Raw genomic sequence first — 18497 nt, 5'->3', positions numbered from 1 at the left:
GAGCAACATGCTATTAATTCTTGCCATGATGGAACAAACCATGTACAACACTTGGTCTTGAAATAAGAATTTGGCTATTTATTAGAGCATCATTGCTACAAATTATTCAGGGAGCATTGAAAGTAAGTCTCTAATAGTGGCAAGTAATGATGTGCTTATAATAGGAAGTATCATAGCCATTTGGTTCTACAAATGGATTGTTTCTAATTTTATAGATATCATGGTTGACATAAATCCTTTAATATTGGAAAAGACTTAGATGCATAGATTTATTGCGCTTGCTAGTGCTCTTGGCACAACAAGTTTTTCAAGTTTAGGAAGAATTAGCAATATGATAAATGTTTGCTTTTAGTGTTGGTTTGATTGGATGTGTGTTCTAATAGTTGTGCAAAAGTACATCATCCACAAGCTGATACATCTTTGTGAGCATTGTAAAGCCTTTTTTTAAGAAGCTATTTTTAATATATTGCCAAATTGTTGGGCAAAAATAAGCTTGTTCTTCCTAAAAAGACAAGAGAATATTGTATAATCTAAAGACATTATAATTCTTATATTCCATATCCTAATTATTGGAGTGCAGTGGATTGAACATGCCTAATATATGATGCAAAGGTCGTTTTGCCAAATATAAAAATTGGCCAATAAAATCCACTTTTTTTATTGCAAAAGCCTTACTAGGCATTTATCATGAAGTGATGAAGCCTTGTTAATTTGATGTAGGTGGTAGCATAGCATACTATTGAATAGATAGAGAATTGTGCTTTTATTGAAAGGTTGATTTTTATTTTCCAACTAGTAGAACATCGGAACCTTGATGAGAATGTTGATATCAAAGGTAATGTGAGTTAAAATAAATCTCCACCAATTGGAATTTTATTCTAATTCACAACAATTGAAATAACTATGCAAATTTTATAAGTTGTGGCTCTAATTTAAATCCTAATCAAATCACTCTTTATTCTTCTTAAACCACTAATTAATCAAGCCCAACTTCTACCATTAACTCATACTTATAATATTAAATTACTTAAAAATGCATGCAAACAAATTCCTTCTCTTAATTGTTAAAATTTTAATATTTTTTAATATTTTTTTATTTAATTAAAATTCATCCATTCAAAAATTCATCCAATTATAAGTTATCATCCACTATTAAATTTCATCCATGATTAAATACTTCATCCTTTGCTTAATTCTCATTCACTTTATTAATTTCCATCCAATAACATTTCATCCAATTTAACCTAAACTTATAATAACCTAATTCATCCGAATCTACTTCAATTGACCTAATGTAACTCCATCCGTTCGGAAACCTCACCGGATCGAAAGAGGTCGACTCCCTGTTGATGGAGAACTCGCCTCTGGTCGTTTGTGGCGGGTTGAACCGCGATCACTTGTTGAACGACAAGACATTTTTGCAATGATTGTTGTCAGATTAGTGGATAGAGGAGGGATGTACATATGGTCCTAAATAAACCATTATTTTTTTCAACTTTTTTTTTCTTTATTTGTGTATGTTAATGATAGTAAACTATATGAATGTAGGTGGATCTCAAGTTTGAAGTCATTTACAAAGTCACTAATGCTACCAAATTTACAAGTTGTTGTCTAGTTATAACATCAGCAATAATCAATAGTTTTGATGACTTACACATTTTCATTTGTATATATGTATTTATATATTCACACATACATTTATAATCTTTGAAGGGAAAATCATATTTTAAACTTTGTTACTAAAAAAATGACATTCATAGACTTCTATATTCTTTTAAAACCTTCCCACCCTTTTTTAAATGTTCTTAAAAATCCTTATTCAAATATTCTAAAAACCTTCTGAATTTTTTAATAGAAAGTTTAAACGAAAATTCATATCATACTGCATACGTGAGAGCTCAATTTCATGCAAAAAATAAAATACAATAAAAATAAAAACGAAATAAACAAAATGCTGCAGACCAAAATTGGTAGTGTTAAATCAAAATAATAACAAATAAAATTCAGTATCGAAGAACGAGTTTATTCCTCCCGTGCAGATCTAGCACAAAAAGATCCAGAACTTGTGCATCCAGTACATGCTTACTTTATGACGACGAGCACATCGTGGAGGCACAAGCCCATAAAATGGGCAATTTCAAATCCATGTGCATCCCCATGTCACAATCCATTACATTGATGAGGTGAGCTGACGAAGTATCTGTGGTCACTTTCGTAAAAACTAATACTCTAACTTTATTCTGTTTCCTAGAGGAATTCCTCTTGTCCAACGACGAAACATTTCTAAAGCAATCCTTGGCTGGTCCATGGCTACCATATGCCCTGCATCTTGGACCTGTGAAAGTTTTCACAAAACGATATTGTAAGGCGAGATTTCTTTCTCCGCTAATTCACAAGGTGATTTGATTTGACCTCAAGTCTAATAAATGTTCATACACAGACAACTAGAAAGAACCTGAAATACAAACGAAGCTTGAAGGTCGTCGTGTGATTCGTAATCATCCAGGGGCTATGCCTGTTGTTGGTGACTAAATATACAAAGTAAAAATAAGCTAGAAAAGAAAAGTAAAGAAAAGCAAAGTAAAAAGAAGAAAAAGAAGAAAGCGCCACAGCCTCAAATACACAAAACTAGAAATTCGTCAATTTGCACACCTTAACAAAATTTAGATTTTTGAAACCAGTGACTAGCCCAGCTTCAATTCCGTTCACTTCAAACTTCTTCCAAGGTGCTCTGGCGTACTCTATTTGGCCTGACCAGGGAAGAGCAGCTGTCCACATTGAATTGCCTGAAATTGAAAGAAGAGCCATCAACGAAATGGAGCACACTAGAAAGATCCATAAAATATAGACTCGAATTAGTTGCGTAATGCACATTGGCACCTAAACTAGCAAATGGAAACAAAATTATTCCAGGATACAATAGACATATCTTTCAAGAACTACCGCTATTTGATGAAATGGGAGCAGGTAATCACCTAACCAATTGCATATCAGATCAAATTCTCCAGCATAAACCAGTATCTGGATACCATCCTCCAGAAGGCGAGCTATCTTGTTTTCCTTGCTCTCCATCCAGTCCATAAGAATCGCTTCATAGACCAGAGGACTGCAGGAAAGAAACTTCTGATTGCCGACACCCAAAGCCTCTCGAACTTTTGTTTGATTCAAGTAGATCTCAAGATTGGAGAAGTCGTAACAGATATCTTCGTTACATTCTTTTCGGATATCAAATGACTGAAACATAGAGAACATACAATAATCTTAGCACCACCAATTTGAAATGGGATTAATAATTTGGACACTAAAGAAGTGCTGAGGACTGTGCAGTACAAAACGCGGAGAATGATGAGTTACATCATCTTTGCAGGTCTACTCAATGCAACGTGTGAAACTGAAAGGATGCCTTTGGATGCCTCACAGAAATTGTCTAACCATGAACATGAAGAGCTTGAATCAGATCCAACAAAATTAATGGCTCCTATCAGGACAGAATATAGAACAAAGAAAACCTGGCGATCACTTAAAAATCGCACAATAACTCGCAATCTCATAACGTCAGATAGAGCTCATGATCTTTTGTACCCCAACAAATAATATGAGAACTACTGCATCTCCTAATGCACCTAAGACTGACCAGTCCTACGAATATAAGAACATACGTTGATATTTCCAGAAATAGCCAAGATAGTATTGAAAATACTCTGACAGACGAGGTATGCTGCAATGCAAGTGACAGTTCCTTTGGTTCCTGCGGTTAAATTCCAACCACAGAAATTTTAGAAACAAATGACGATGAAATGCACCTTTACGAAATCCAGCAAACTGGGCAAACAAAACTTTCACAGCATTAAAATTCCTAGAGTAAACATTAAACTTGAATCAGTTGAGGAGGATAAAAGCATGCAGTCAGAAGGAAGGATAACCTAACTGTGCATCAATATAAATGAATTATTTTTATATTCCGCGAGGATTCAAACTGGCTTAATATAGACCTGCATCAAACCACAGTTCGAATGGAGCATACACACATACCACACAATTCAATAGCCGTAGCACAAGCCGGAAACACTTTGCTAAGTCTTTTGTGGTCATCATCAGCAATCAGTGCCATGCTCAGAGCATAATCGGCATATGACTCATATCGAATATTTGGATGTGTAAGACCACTTCCAATTGCAAACCCCTGTTTCACAACGACCAGAATAGAATTTTAAAAATTAGATAATAATCTTACAACCAACTGATTTGAGGAGGAATATCGATTCAAAGGAATGACGCGATGTATGATGAGTACTAACCTTCAAATTAATGGGTAGTCCCTGTTTCAATTTTTTCTCTTCATGCAGACGAGCAGCCACAGCTGGGACGTAGTGGCTGCCGAAGGATTCTCCCATCACATACAAATCGTTTTCGGCAAACTCAGGATGTGCTGTAAAAAAAGCCTGAAAAATAAAAAGCTAAGTTGGGGCTTGCGAATATATACACATTCACAATGTAGAACTTATTTAAGTTCTAACAACCCTTGACCATATATGTTAACCAATGATTTCAAGGTTTGCTGAGTACTCGATAAGTTCCATTTCACCTAACAAGACAGACCTGTTCAGGCTTGGATATTTCAGTCCATTCACACAAATTGTAAAGAGAACAACAAAGTCTCGTGACGATCATCGTATCTATGAGATCAGAAAATAAATATTGACATATTAAACCAAGCAAGTCTTGGTCAGATATCGACCTGAAAGAAGTCGAATATATCCTCACTCACTCCTTCCGCGTCATGACGTATATCTCCTGAATTTGTGCTGTAGCTAAAGCCCGTTCCTACTGGAAGATCTATATATATAATGCTGGCCTCCTGCCAACAATGGGAAGCAGTTAAATAAATAGATAAACCTGAGAATGCACTGGTAAGCAGTGAACATACACAAACTGTGTAAGTGACAACACTCAAACTAGTGAGAAATTACCTGGTCCCAACCAAACTTGTTCCAAATCAGAGTAAGGTTTTCTATATTGTCCTGAATCTTAAAAGGGCCATTCTCGTAGAACATAGCCACTTCACTAGCGCAGGCTGGGCCTCCAGTCATCAAAAGCACTAAAGGATCCATGCCTTTATTGCCTCTAGACTCAAAAAAAGTATAGAACATGCTGCCACAATGAGATGTACGCAAAATGAGTTATCACGGTTTAGTCCAATAAGTAACACAGATCTGGTGGTTATTTAGCTCCATATAAACCAGAAGAAGAACAAGGTTTTCAATTAAAATAAGGCACAACGAAACCAGGTCATGGAAAAGCAACTCTGCAAAAGTCTCAGATAAAATAAAGTAAATATAGAAATAAAAGACATTAGCAAACAGATCAAAGAACCAGAGCTTACTTGGCAGTATGACTACGCTTTAGCGTGAAGTAACCCGCATAATGTGCAGCATGTCGTGAAGCTGATGCCGATGTTGAATTGGTAAAAATATCTAGCTGTATTTTTCTCTCGTGTAAGCCGGGTCCATTGACTGGACCAGAACTTTCTACGGCTGCTCCTGGCAGGAGACCTAAGGATTTGATGAGGCGTTCAGCTTGGCCTTGAGGAAAACGTGGACTAGTACCCGGACTTAAATTATACAATGTACTCAATGGAACTGATCTCGGGGAGCGCACTGCTTTGACGGAGACCGCAAGAGAAAAGAGAAGAAATGAACATAAACACCATATGATCACTGAACGCCCCATGGTTCAAATTTTGTGCGCCCACCTACTCCCGGTGATTGAATCTGCGCCATGCTAATGATTTTAGAATAGAACAGATATTAAATGGGCCCAAAATCCTGGTATATAAAGGAATTCATCTTGATACTTAACCCAGACTTCTACGCAAATCATTATCTGGAGTGTATGTGGGGGAAAGAAGTGAAGATGGAACAGTAAGAAGGTGAGAATTTATCTTGAGCATGGATGACCAAAGGCTAAGTAGTTGTACAATCATCGAAATCACTTATCACCACATGATGAATGGAATGGCCATAGAAAATTTAACGATCAGATACTTCCTCGCCAAGTTCTGATTCACAGAACCCTCGAGAGAGCGAGTGCATAATTCTTTTTGTCGCTATCATTTTTCTAACAGTTTTCCTGGTGAAATAAGAATAATAGCTCTCCACTTTGGACCTTCAAAGCAAACTGTCTTCGTATTTGTGTCTGAACTATCTGCAGAACAAGCGGCTGATCGGAGCACCAGACAGAAGAGTCAGGGATATTTTATCCACGTAATAGTAGACAACTATATGAACACGTCTTCAGCTCGTTTCAACGACAGCGGTGACAACCATGACACTGACCCTGATAATGCACAGCTTGTAACTTCTCACAATCGATGTGTAACTTCACAGTTCTTTCGAGCTGCCTCTCCACTATGCACAATAATGCGACGCTCTATTACAGAGTATTTTCCACGACGCACATACTGAGAATGACGAATAATCAGGTACCTCAAGTGTCTCCACTGCTTCATGCTTCGTCGAAGTTCCCGCACAATCACCGTGTCTAAGATTACGACTGCTCGTATAGTATCGAACAAAATCCACAATCTCTCAACTACACCGGCGGATGGTTCACAGGAAGGGGGGGAAAAATATATTACAAAAAAAAAAAAAAAAAAAAAAAAAAAACACACATACACACACAAGTTCTTACACGGGTCTGCGCCTTCTCCCTCGAGTGAATCCGAGCAGATTCCCTTCCAAACCAGCATTCATGCCCACACTATTCCTGCAAAATAACCAATCCTCATTCCCGGAACTTCCCACACGCTTCCCACGCTTCCCATGTTCCACAAGCTAAACGCGCACTCCGAATCACTCTCCCGCACTTCATCACAACGACGCAATAATAAAAACCTCGACACCTACTGCTTTCAGGAACGACTTGCCATGCATTCTATCACCAACAGCACAGGCCTCCATCCTGGTACACCTCTTGCCAACAAACAACAACGGACGTGAGGTACGGCAGATTCAAACGCCTATATCTGTCGCAATCCTGCTTCGAATCACGCCCCCCAAAGATACGAAAAATAACAACTAGAAACACGTCTATCCGCACAAACGCCGTAAAAAAACGCAGATATCGCAGACGCAGCCATCGCCACTCCGATCTGAGCCGAGCTCTGATGATCAACCGCAACGACCTGGGGGGTCTGACGTCCAGCCATGGCCGCTGGAGAAGCAACAAGTCCTTCAAGGCGGGTCATCTCGATCGTTGGACACATTTCATCCACTTTTGACGATATCCTGTTGATACATCTCCTGATGATTGTTCACAACGGATGGATGTTCTCCACCTGGACGGATGCTCTGTTCTGGCAGTCAGAATTCCCTGCCGACGTTGCGATCTCAATCGAACGGTCGGAATGTTTTATTCCCTGACCTTTATTGTAAGCTAAATTTTTGGGCTTTGGACCCACAAAGAACAGTCTAAAGTTGAACAGAATTTCAGTCTTACCTGGAACCAATTAAACATTTCTCCATTCATCGATTTAATAAGAAAAAAAATTTAATTCCTGGTATTGATTTCACAATCAATGATGAATCCTATTTCTTGTAACTTTGCGTGTAAAACTCTGCTTTTTCCTTATGAAAAATAATTATAATAATACGATGAAATAAGGTTGGGGGGACTTGGTCTTGTTGCTTCCTGCTTTTGTTAGGTTTTCTACTTGCTCAGATGTTTATCAGAAACAAGGATGGCAGGGGACACGTGTGGGCAAGGTCTTTTTTGACATGACATGGTTTGTAGCTTAGATGGAATTAAACTCTACACACATCTTTCCTACTGTTGCCACTTTAGATGTAGAGAATCTTTTAATCAATGTTTTTTAAAATTCATTTCCACACATGCATTTATATAGAAGTTCAGTTTTATACTTAATAGTTGAATAAATCTGTGCCACATGATTCTCAAGGTATAATTTTTAAGAATTCCTTGTCATTACCCTTTCAAAATTCACAATATTACCACATAACATTTGCGTGTGTAAAATAGATAAATGTAATCATCCACGCTGATAATATTCTACTGTACTTTAAGACTACAAAAGAACATGACAAATAGTTTTATACAACTTTTAATAAACTAAATAACAACAAAATTTAAACACATAGATAAAAAGATATTTGGATCACAAATGATGAGTTTTTAAAATATATTGTTTTATATTAGATTCTATAATCTAAAGCTAATAATAACAAATTGTTATTAGAATAAACATACATTCATAGTGTATAATTGGGCATTGTTTATAAGTTTTTAATTAGCAACATTTTACAAGTGATTCAAGCCAAAACTCAATAGTTAATATAATTATGAAGTATGTGGTTGAAAATACTTGAAGTATTAGTTTGGCATTGTTATGCATGTGTTAAAGAACACAATTTGTAGTTAGAGACTTATATTAAGCTATTAGTCATATAAATACAAGGAATTGTAAAAAAACTTCTTTATAATTTTAGCAATAGAATATTATAATTAATTTTAAAAAATATAAAAATATTTAGGAAATTTAAGAATATGTAAGATTTTTTTTGAATAGTCTATATTTTTTATTAATATGTATATAAAATAAATAAAAACTATTAAATATGTATTATATTATAATTTAATGATTTATTGTATTTTTATTACAAAAAATAATTTATGTATTTTATCTAAATATTTTATATTATTAAAGTAATTATAATAAATAATATAATTTTATTTCAATTTTGAATTTTAAGAATAATTGCTCATTTCAATACTATTACAAAATCCTTGATAAATCTTATTTAGTCTATCAATAAATATTTTTTTAAAAAAAATAAAAAATAAAAATAATTTAGAAGATATATATGTATAAATAAATATATATATATATATATATATATATATATATATATATATATAATGCAATAGTGACTATTTGTGTACATCTTTTCAAAATGCCATCTATTTATTTATGAAGTCATTGTCAAGGAAACGAACTTGATGAAAGCAAATAAACAAGTGAGACTTTCTCAAAGAAGTATGACAAAATAGAAATAAAGAAGTATATATATTGAAAAGAAACTAGAATGGCTATTGCCAAAAGACAAGAAAACTAAAAACTTCTTGAAACTACACTAGAAGCACGAAAAGAATTGACAAGAGTGAAGAAGGCTTCATTCTTGCCTTTATATATATTATCTACTTAGGAGCTACGTAGCAATGTTCTATAGGACCTCCAAAACATGTTGACTTTGAATGACACATATCTTAACTTGCAAGGCAAGTTTTCTATATGGGCACCACATATTTAGCTCATTCCACAAGCTATCAATACGTGTGGTATGTGATTAACTTATTGACCAAGTTTTTAATCTATCAATCAATTACAAATACATATAAAGTCAAAGCACTATCTATGAAGCTTCTAGGAAGCTTTCTTAAAAAATATTATGAAATTGATCTACTTTTATTTACTTCTATCTATTTATATTACCTACGTAATAATTACAATAAATGTATACTTCTGGTAGTCATCTATTTAAATCTAATAATAAAATATTTATTTTTATTAAATAATATTATTAAAAATATATTAATTTTATATTTAAATTTATCTTATGTATTTTTTTAATTTTATAAAAAAATTTGGATTTTTAATTCAATAAAATTTATAAAAATCAATTTTAAATTTTCTAGTATTAAAAAATAATATATATATATATATTATTTTTTTTAAAAAATTATATACTATCATAAATATACATATTCATCTAAATAAGAAGTATTAGATAGTAGATAATGTATTGATAGTTGATTAGTAGGTTAAAAACTTGACCAATAACTTGGCTATATATTACATATAATGGAGGCTTGTAGTACAAGTTGGCCATATAGTACACATATAGGAAACTTCTCTTACAAATTAGATATGTATCTTGTAGATTAGATACGTATTGGAGATTCTATAGAATATTACTACATAATTTTTAGTTAAATAATATATATATGGAAGTAAAAGTAAAGCTTTCTTTATTCTTGTCAACGTCTTTCTTGTTTTTAGTCTTGTTTTTAAGAGTCTCTAATCTTTTACAATAGCCATTTTAGTTCTAATGTATTACTTTTTTTGAGTGACACAAGAATATATTGAGGTTTTTATTGTTCAAAATTCATATTTTTGATAATTTATAAGAATATTAATTATTATTTTTTTTGTTTTAAAAGTGAAAAGATTATCTTATTTTTTTTGTGCTTTAAAGATTATAAATTATCTATTTTTAGATAAATATATTTTTATTTTCTAATATTAATTTTAAAAAAATAAATGTACGATCTTTCTTTAAAGATATTTTCATTTAATATTTGGGGTTGCAAATTATTTCCATCTAATTTGATTTATGGATTTATTAAAATCATATGTTATAGATATGAAAGAAAAATTATAGATGCTGCACTCAATGGAAGTGAAAATAGATTTACAACTATTATAGATCTTCATGAGCTTGTCAATACTTTTAGGGAGGAAATCTCATATATTAGCAACATCAATTATGGAAGTATTATTCCTACACCTTTGAAAGAAGTTAACAATGAAGTTTAAAATCTATACCAAGAAATTATTTAATTGAAAGAAGTAGGTAGATCAAGTTTACAATTAAATCCCAAAAACCTTAATATTACAAGTATGAAGAAAATAAAGATAATTATACTAGAGAAGTTTGGTAGAACAAGATTAAAATTTTGAGGATTGCAATAATAAGTAAAGTTTTATTTAAGTTTTATTTTATTTTATTTTATTATTTTTTTTGTTTCTTAATATTGTAAGAGATTTATTTAAGTCAAATTCATAAGCGTAGTTTTATTTGGAAGTATTTTTTTAAAAAAATCTAATTTTAATGAAAAATAATTCATAACTTCTTTTTGATCTAAATACATTCTTAGAAGTATTTACAGCCATATTTTAAAAAATTAATTCAAAAAGAGTAGCAAAGACCAAATTCCTATCTTTACAACAAAAATAATATTTAACCACCATATATGTTGCTGAAGTCCAAAATCTTACTTGTGAAATAGATTAGAAAAATAAAACCCTTATCAATCAACATTGAGATGAATTCAAAGATAATATAAAAGACTTATTGTTGACAATATTAAAAGTAGATTTATTAGAATAATTTATTATTCAAGCCATTATATGCTACAATCAACTTTTTGAAAGATGTTAAGAATAAAGTCTTGATTAGAGACTTATAAATCAAGTCATGGCAACAACTTCTAAGTTTGTAGAAACTTTTATATTAAGGCCAAAATCAACACAAATTCATACAACATATTTTAAATATCTTATTGAGCAAAAAAAGATCCAATGTCATTAAAACAAATTGTACTTATATTGTAGAGAACCTATATACATTGCTCAATATTATTTAAAGAAGCAATACAATTACAGAATGAGGAGTATGGTTGCCAAAGAAGATAATATATCAAAAAATAAGTTTATTTAGTTATAATAGAAATCGTGCAATTAAAATCTTGTGCAATACCTAATAAAGATCTTATTTTATCTTGAAATCTTTCACCTTGCTTTACAAAAGATTTTTTTATAAGATCACAAAATACAAAGCCTTTTTCTAATTAGATTCAAGAGTCTTAGCTTGTTTTTATAAAAGCCATTTTTTTTAAAAAAAGAAGAAATATACTTAGTCAAGAAAACTAAATATATGCATGTAGAAGTTATAGATGGTTATTTATTGTCTTTTGGAGATGTTATCCATGAAATTATTATTTTAGATATAACAACTAATAATTATAATAACTTAGTAATATTTAATATTAAGATGTTTTTATTTAAAATAATTTATTTTAGATTTATTATAATTAAAGATGTATAATCTTTAAATAGATAGAATTTCTTATAATCTTAATTTTTTAATAGTATAACATTGGCTTTTACTATTGAAATAAAAAAATCATATGTCTAATATAACTAAATCATTACTGATAGGAGTAAGAGCTTTTGTACATGTTATAAAAGAAGATTCAATTTTTTTTTATTTATGTCACACACATTTTTGATAGTGAAAAGACTTCACGTAGCATTCTAAGGTAGTATTAAGATCATCAAAATGTGTTTGAGAAGAATACACTGATAAGAATCTAGCTAAGAACTTTATATTCTATTCAAAATTTCTACTAAAAGTTCTTATTTTATTTATGAAAAAAAAGATGGATTATTATATATATATATATATATATAATTAAAAACTCAATAAGATCACTATAAAAAATAGCTATCTTCTATCTTTGCTATCAAGACTTTTTGATCAAATAAATCAAGCTAAGATCTATAAAAAATAGATTTATAAAGAATATATAATTTAATATATGTTAAAAAAAGATGAATTAAGGAGTGCATTTTGAATCAAGTATAGACATTTTGAATATAATATCATCTTTTTTGAATTTTCAAATACATAAGTTAATTTTTAAAAATTTATAAATGATATTTTTTAAGAAATTTTAAGTTATTTTATTATCTATTATTTAGATGATATTTTAAAGTCACTCTAAAAATATAAAAATATAAATTTTATATTTTTTATATATTACAAAAACTTAGATTTTACCTAAAGAAAAAGAATGTAATTCGAATTTCAATTCAAAAGTACTTATAGCCAATATAAAGTGCTCAAAAATACTCTTTTTAGTAACCTCAATTATATACAAATTCAAATTGCCTTATTACTTTCATAATTAGGTAATTTTGATTTCTATTTATAAGCCCTAATTCTTATTAGTAAGCTTCATCAAGCTATAAATCCTAATTTGATTATCCATTTAGTGCATAATTTTACATAAAAATGCCACTATGAGTCTCTTATATTCTTAAAATAAATCAGACTAATCTAACTTACAAATGGTGAAAAAAAATTCAAAAAACTACATTGATGTGACTTAGCTTCCAACTCAAAAGTTGATGTAGATGTTCTAATAGCAATTTTTTTTTCAATTATTAATTTTAATTCAAAATTAGTATATAGCTTGATCTTCAAGTCTTCTAATACCATGCCAAATTTCACTTTATTTTGATAAGTAGATCTTTAGATGTCTTAGAAATTATATTTGATCTCAAATTGTCAATTTCTAATACCTTCTTATATCAAAAATTAGATATCTCTCAAGTGCACTATTTGATTAATATAAAATTTTACACACACTTAACATACCTAATCAACCAAATATTATCAAAATTTGAATTGTAGATGTGACACCAATTATACAAACTAGCTAAGAGTACTAATTCTAATTATATTACATAAATCCAAAGACACCAATACAAACCTTAACTTTCAATAATAAATACAAAGTCATTCCAAATCCTATAAAAATAAGCCTTATGCCTTTACAACAAGCTTGAAGTTAGCTCTATAATTCTAATTTCCAATCTCCAAATACTTCCATATTTTTTCGTAGGCGATTATTTTACTAGTTGAATATCTAATTTTAATCTTGTCAAACAAATGGTCGATAAATAGGTATTAATCCAACCTATCTTAGGAAATTTTTAGCCCAATCCTATTTTCAATTTAATCCTAGTATTAACCATATTAATTATTTATCTCTTTTAATTTATTTTTATAAATTTATGGCCTTTTTAATACAGTAATAGAATTTTTACAGCCTAAAAAATAAAATTACTAACAAATCTTTAATCTACTAGCTATTAAGACAAAAAAATAAACTAAGAAGCTTTTATAGAAGCCTTGTTTGAATATCTTAAATTATTATTGAATAAAAATAATTAGTTATTAATTAAAATTTTATTTTTGATTATAATTTTATCATATAGTCGTATTATAATATAACATCTACCGCCTTTGAATCTGCACATCTTCTAATATGTGCTAAATGAATCATATGTCATAATTGGCATCACACCATTTTTTTTATTTTTTATATCAAATCCTTCATTATTATTTCCATCATATATTTCAATACAACTACCTTCTTTAAAAATATTGATATCTTTAACATGATCCTCTACATTGATTTTCTATCTTGTCTTTTGAAAAACTTCACTTCTTTTTCAGCAATAGGTATCTTCAATCTTGTATCATCTAATTCCTTCAATGAATATGTGACATTATGATAAATTGTTATCACTATATAGTGTCACGGACATACATATAATTACCTATATGAATAGATAAAAGTATGTAAAAGTAGATAAAAGTAGGTTAATTGTGTAATATCTTCTAGAGAAGCTTCTTAGAAGCTTCATAGACGCTGCTTTGACTTTATAGGAGTCTATAGTTGACTTTTAGGTTAAAAACTTGGTCAACAAGTTAGCCATGTGCCACACATGTTGGAAGCTTAAAGAACAAGCTAACTACGTGGTCCATCCATAGAAAACTTGCCTTGCAAGCAAAGGCATGTGGCCTAGAAAGTCAACATATATTGGAGGTCTTATAGAACATCGCCACGTGGCTTCTAGTTAGATAGTATATATAGAGGCAAGAGTGAAGCCCTCTTCACTCTTGTCAACTCCTTTCTTGCTTCTAGTCTAGTTTCAAGGGTCTCTAGTTTTTCTTGTATTTTGGCAATAGCCATTCCAGTTTCTTTCTTAATATACATATTTCTATTTTGTCCTATTTCTTTTTGAGAAAAGTCTCACTTACTCTTTAGCTTTCATCGAGTTCTTGTCCTTGACAGATTGACAAGAGTACACTTACAATATCAGAGCTTTGTCTTTTCTTGATTAAGAGTGGATTACCCCTTTTTTCTTGATAAGACATAAGCGCATTAGAAGTTGCGGATTACCCTCTTTTAAACTGATATTGTTCTTAGTATTTTCTTTGTTATCAATTCCTCTCTTCTATTTGTTTTGAGCGTTATTAGACATCTTCTCTTTTCTAAGTGCTACTATGGCAGAGCTTGTTGAAATGAAGAGTGCAATGGCACAGATGCAAGAACAATTGAGGGAGTTAATGCTTGCGATGCATCAACTCAATTTACCACCACAAGGAGCAACAAGAATGGTAGGAAGTGAAGATATAGAGATGATTGGGGCTGCTTCAACATCTGCACCAAACCATGTCTCTTCTCCCAGAATGGAACACCCTTCGAGTGTTAGAGAACCGAGAGTTGCCTTGCCCGAGAAGTTTGATGGTACCAGATCCAAGTTTCGAGGATTCATTAATCAGGTCCAACTAGTGATTGAACTTCAACCCCAGAGCTATCCAACTCCAGGGTCACAAGTTAGATTCATTGGTACACTTCTTTCAGGTTCAGCATTGTCATGGTTTTCATCTTTTCTTGAACGACGAGATCCAATATTGGATAATCTGGAGGCTTTTTTGGCGGAGTTTCGATCCATGTTTGGAGAACATGATGCAATTCGTGTTGCAACCAACAAGATCCATATTTTGCGACAAGGCAATCGATCAGTAACATTATATGCTTCGCAATTTCGACAACTTGCAACTGATATCAAGTGGGATGATGCCGCACTTGTGAGTCAATTTCTCTACGGATTACAATATGAGGTAAAGAAATTGATGCTTAATTTACCTGATCCTCAAACATTGAGTCAAGCAATTGACTTTGCTGTGAAGTGCGCCAATCGACTTTTTGAATTTCGATCCGAGAGTCGCACAAGTGGGCCTCAACGTTACTACAATTCAATGGCAACACCGACGTCTCCTCAACACATACCTTCAGAAGTAGAGGATATGCAAATTGATGCGGTACGTTTCAAACCTCTTACTGAACAAGAAAAGTCTCGTCGTCGACAAGAAGGATTGTGCTTATATTGTGGAGAACCTAAGCACACTGCTCAACATTGTCCAAAGAAGCGACATAACTACAAAATGAGGAGTACGGCTGTCAAAGAAGACAGTATGTCGAAAAACGAGTACGTCCAGCTACAATAGGGATCGTGCGGCTGGAATCTTGTACAACTTCTAATGAAGGTCCTATCCTCTCCTCAGAACCATCTCCTTGTTTTATAATAGATGTGCGTTTAGGACCTAATAATTACAAAGCCTCTGCCTTAGTAGATTCAGGAGCCTCATCTTGTTTTTTAGATGAAGAATTTGCTAGATGTCATAGAATATCATTAATACAAAAAACTAAACCTGTACACGTAGAAGTCATAGATGGTCGTCCGTTGTCTTCTGGAGATGTAACTCACGAAACACTTCCTGTAGATGTAGTAATAAATGGTCATAGTAGTTGCGTAATTTTTAATATAATTAGATCTCCCTCTAATCCAGTAATTTTAGGCTTATCATGGTTAGAAAAGTATAATCCTCGAATAGGTTGGATTTCTCGTAAACTTGATTTTCCTCAGAGCATTAGTAACGGTTCTATTAATCAAGTAAAAAACCATGAGTCTAGTATAGTAAAACTCGCACTTATAGGTGCAAAAGCATTTATACACGCAGCAAAAGAAGGATCAACTTTTGCTATTTATGCTGCACCTATTTCTGAAAGCGTAAAGACTTCAAGTGGCATTCCAAGTCAATATCAGGATTATCAAGACGTTTTTGAGAAAAAGAATGCAGATATTCTTCCTGAGCATCGCCCATACGATTGTTCAATCGATCTCAAGGAAGGAACTCAGCCACCATTTGGACCAATTTACAGTTTATCGCAAGATGAGTTGGCTGAACTCAAGACATATATTGACGAGAATTTAGCGAAGAATTTCATACGCCATTCAAAATCTCCAGCAGGAGCTCCAATTTTATTCGTAAAGAAAAAAGATGGATCTTTACGAATGTGTGTTGACTATCGAGGACTCAACAAGATCACAATCAAGAACAGGTATCCATTACCTTTGATATCAGGACTCCTTGACCAGTTAAATCAAGCTAAGATCTATACAAAAATAGATCTAAGAGGAGCATATAATCTAGTACGGATCAAAGAAGGAGATGAATAGAAGACTGCGTTTCGAACCAGGTACGGGCATTTTGAATATAATGTCATGCCTTTTGGACTCACGAATGCACCAGCTGCTTTTCAACATCTCATGAATGATGTATTTCGTGAATTCTTAGACAATTTTGTCGTCTGCTACCTAGACGATATCCTGATTTATTCTAAGAATGTTGAAGAACATGAAATACATGTTCGTCAAGTATTACAAAAACTTAGAGATGTAGGATTGTACGCCAAGATGGAAAAGTGTGTATTTCACACTACTCAAGTTGACTTTTTAGGATACATCATTTCAAATGATGGTCTTATGATGGATTCTAAGAAAGTCCAAACAATCATGGATTGGAAGATTCCAAAGACTGTAAGAGATGTCCAATGTTTCTTGGGATTTGCCAATTACTATCGGATCTTCATCAAAGACTTCTCACGAGTTGCAGCTCCACTTACACGCTTGACTAGTAAAGATAAATTCCAATGGAATCAAGAAGCGGAAGCAGCATTTGAAGCCTTGAAGACATCGTTTGTCTCTGCACCAGTCTTATATCGTGTTGACTTTTCCAAGGCATTTTTTATGGAAATAGACGCATCGGATTTTGCCTTGGGTGCAGTTTTATCACAAATGGGAACAGATGACAAACTTCATTCGATAGCTTTTCATTCAAGAAAATTCTCAGCAGCCGAGATCAATTATGAGATCCACGATAAAGAACTTCTTGCAATCGTGGATTCCTTTCAAGAATGGCGTCATTATCTAGAAGGTGCTTCTAGTCCAGTCACTGTATATACAGATCACAAGAACCTCGAGTATTTCATGTCAGCACGCGTGTTGAATCGTCGTCAAGCTCGTTGGAGTATGTCTTTGTCAAGATTCGACTTCATTATCACTTATCGGCCAGGAAAACAACAAGGTTTGTCCGATGCCCTATCTAGACGTTCTTATTTTGCACCAAAAGAAGGAGATGCAGCTTTTGAGCAACAAAGAACGGTCCTCTTGAAACCGGAGCAATTTCATCTCCGAGCAATGAAATCAACATTGACTGTTGATTCAACTTTTCTCAAGCAAATCCAGTCCAGTATGTCCTCAGACCCTCTTGTTCATGATATCGAGAATAATTCTTTCAAGTCTCATGATTCTTCTAAGTTCGAGTTCAAGAATAATCTATTATATTTTGAAGGACGCCTATATGTTCCAGAAGGAAAAGCACGTTTGCGTGTTCTTCAAGCACGTCATGACTTTCCAGCAGCAGGGCACTTTGGATATAATAAGACTCTGAAACTCATATCAAGAGATTTTTGGTGGCCACAAATGTGGAAGTCAGTCAAAGACTTTGTACAATCATGTGATATTTGTTCAAGATCAAAAATTCCTCGACATCGACCTTACGGACTTCTTCAGCCATTACCTATACCAGAACAACCATGGTCTTCTGTTTCTATGGATTTCATCACAGATCTTCCAAACTCAAGATCTTATGATTCTATATTTGTGATAGTAGATCGTTTCACCAAGATGGCACATTTTATGCCATGTACAAAATCTA

At 32.5% G+C, this 18497-nt stretch overlaps 1 protein-coding gene across 3 annotated transcripts; it reads right to left on the bottom strand.

The window, feature by feature from the left end:
- Window positions 1-2002: 2002 nt before the first annotated feature.
- Window positions 2003-7226, bottom strand: LOC112288380 (serine carboxypeptidase-like). Of its 3 annotated transcripts, none has more exons than XM_024532500.3 (10): window positions 6691-7226; window positions 5384-5771; window positions 4971-5151; window positions 4739-4858; window positions 4299-4442; window positions 4033-4183; window positions 3660-3748; window positions 2976-3234; window positions 2653-2786; window positions 2003-2335 (listed from the first exon to the last, which is right to left on the bottom strand). In XM_024532500.3, exons 2-10 carry the CDS (start codon window positions 5728-5730, stop codon window positions 2222-2224), a joined length of 1539 nt encoding a protein of 512 aa, XP_024388268.1. In that variant the 5' UTR covers window positions 5731-5771; window positions 6691-7226; the 3' UTR covers window positions 2003-2221. The 3 variants fall into 3 exon arrangements, with proteins under 3 accessions (XP_024388268.1, XP_090108077.1, XP_024388277.1); XM_090251951.1 differs by having other exon boundaries at window positions 5384-6219; window positions 6486-6925; XM_024532509.3 differs by having other exon boundaries at window positions 6486-6879.
- Window positions 7227-18497: the final 11271 nt, after the last annotated feature.

The sequence above is a fragment of the Physcomitrium patens genome, chromosome 1 (genome assembly GCF_059467195.1).
Source record: "Physcomitrium patens ecotype Gransden chromosome 1, ASM5946719v1, whole genome shotgun sequence".
Lineage (NCBI taxonomy): Eukaryota > Viridiplantae > Streptophyta > Bryopsida > Funariales > Funariaceae > Physcomitrium > Physcomitrium patens.
Note: the sequence above shows the minus strand (reverse complement) of the source record. Positions and strands in the feature narration are given on the sequence as shown.

What these genes read in the sequence shown, in the direction of transcription:
- LOC112288380 (XM_024532500.3), bottom strand. Translation starts at nt 5,730, where the DNA reads ATGGGGCGTTCAGTGATCATATGGTGTTTATGTTCATTTCTTCTCTTT. An exon ending in ACAAGTTTGGTTGGGACCAG is followed by an intron (nt 4,859 to 4,970) that starts GTAATTTCTCAC and finishes CATTGTTGGCAG; the next exon opens with GAGGCCAGCATTATATATAT. An exon ending in TCTGATATGCAATTGGTTAG is followed by an intron (nt 2,787 to 2,975) that starts GTGATTACCTGC and finishes TTTCAATTTCAG; the next exon opens with GCAATTCAATGTGGACAGCT.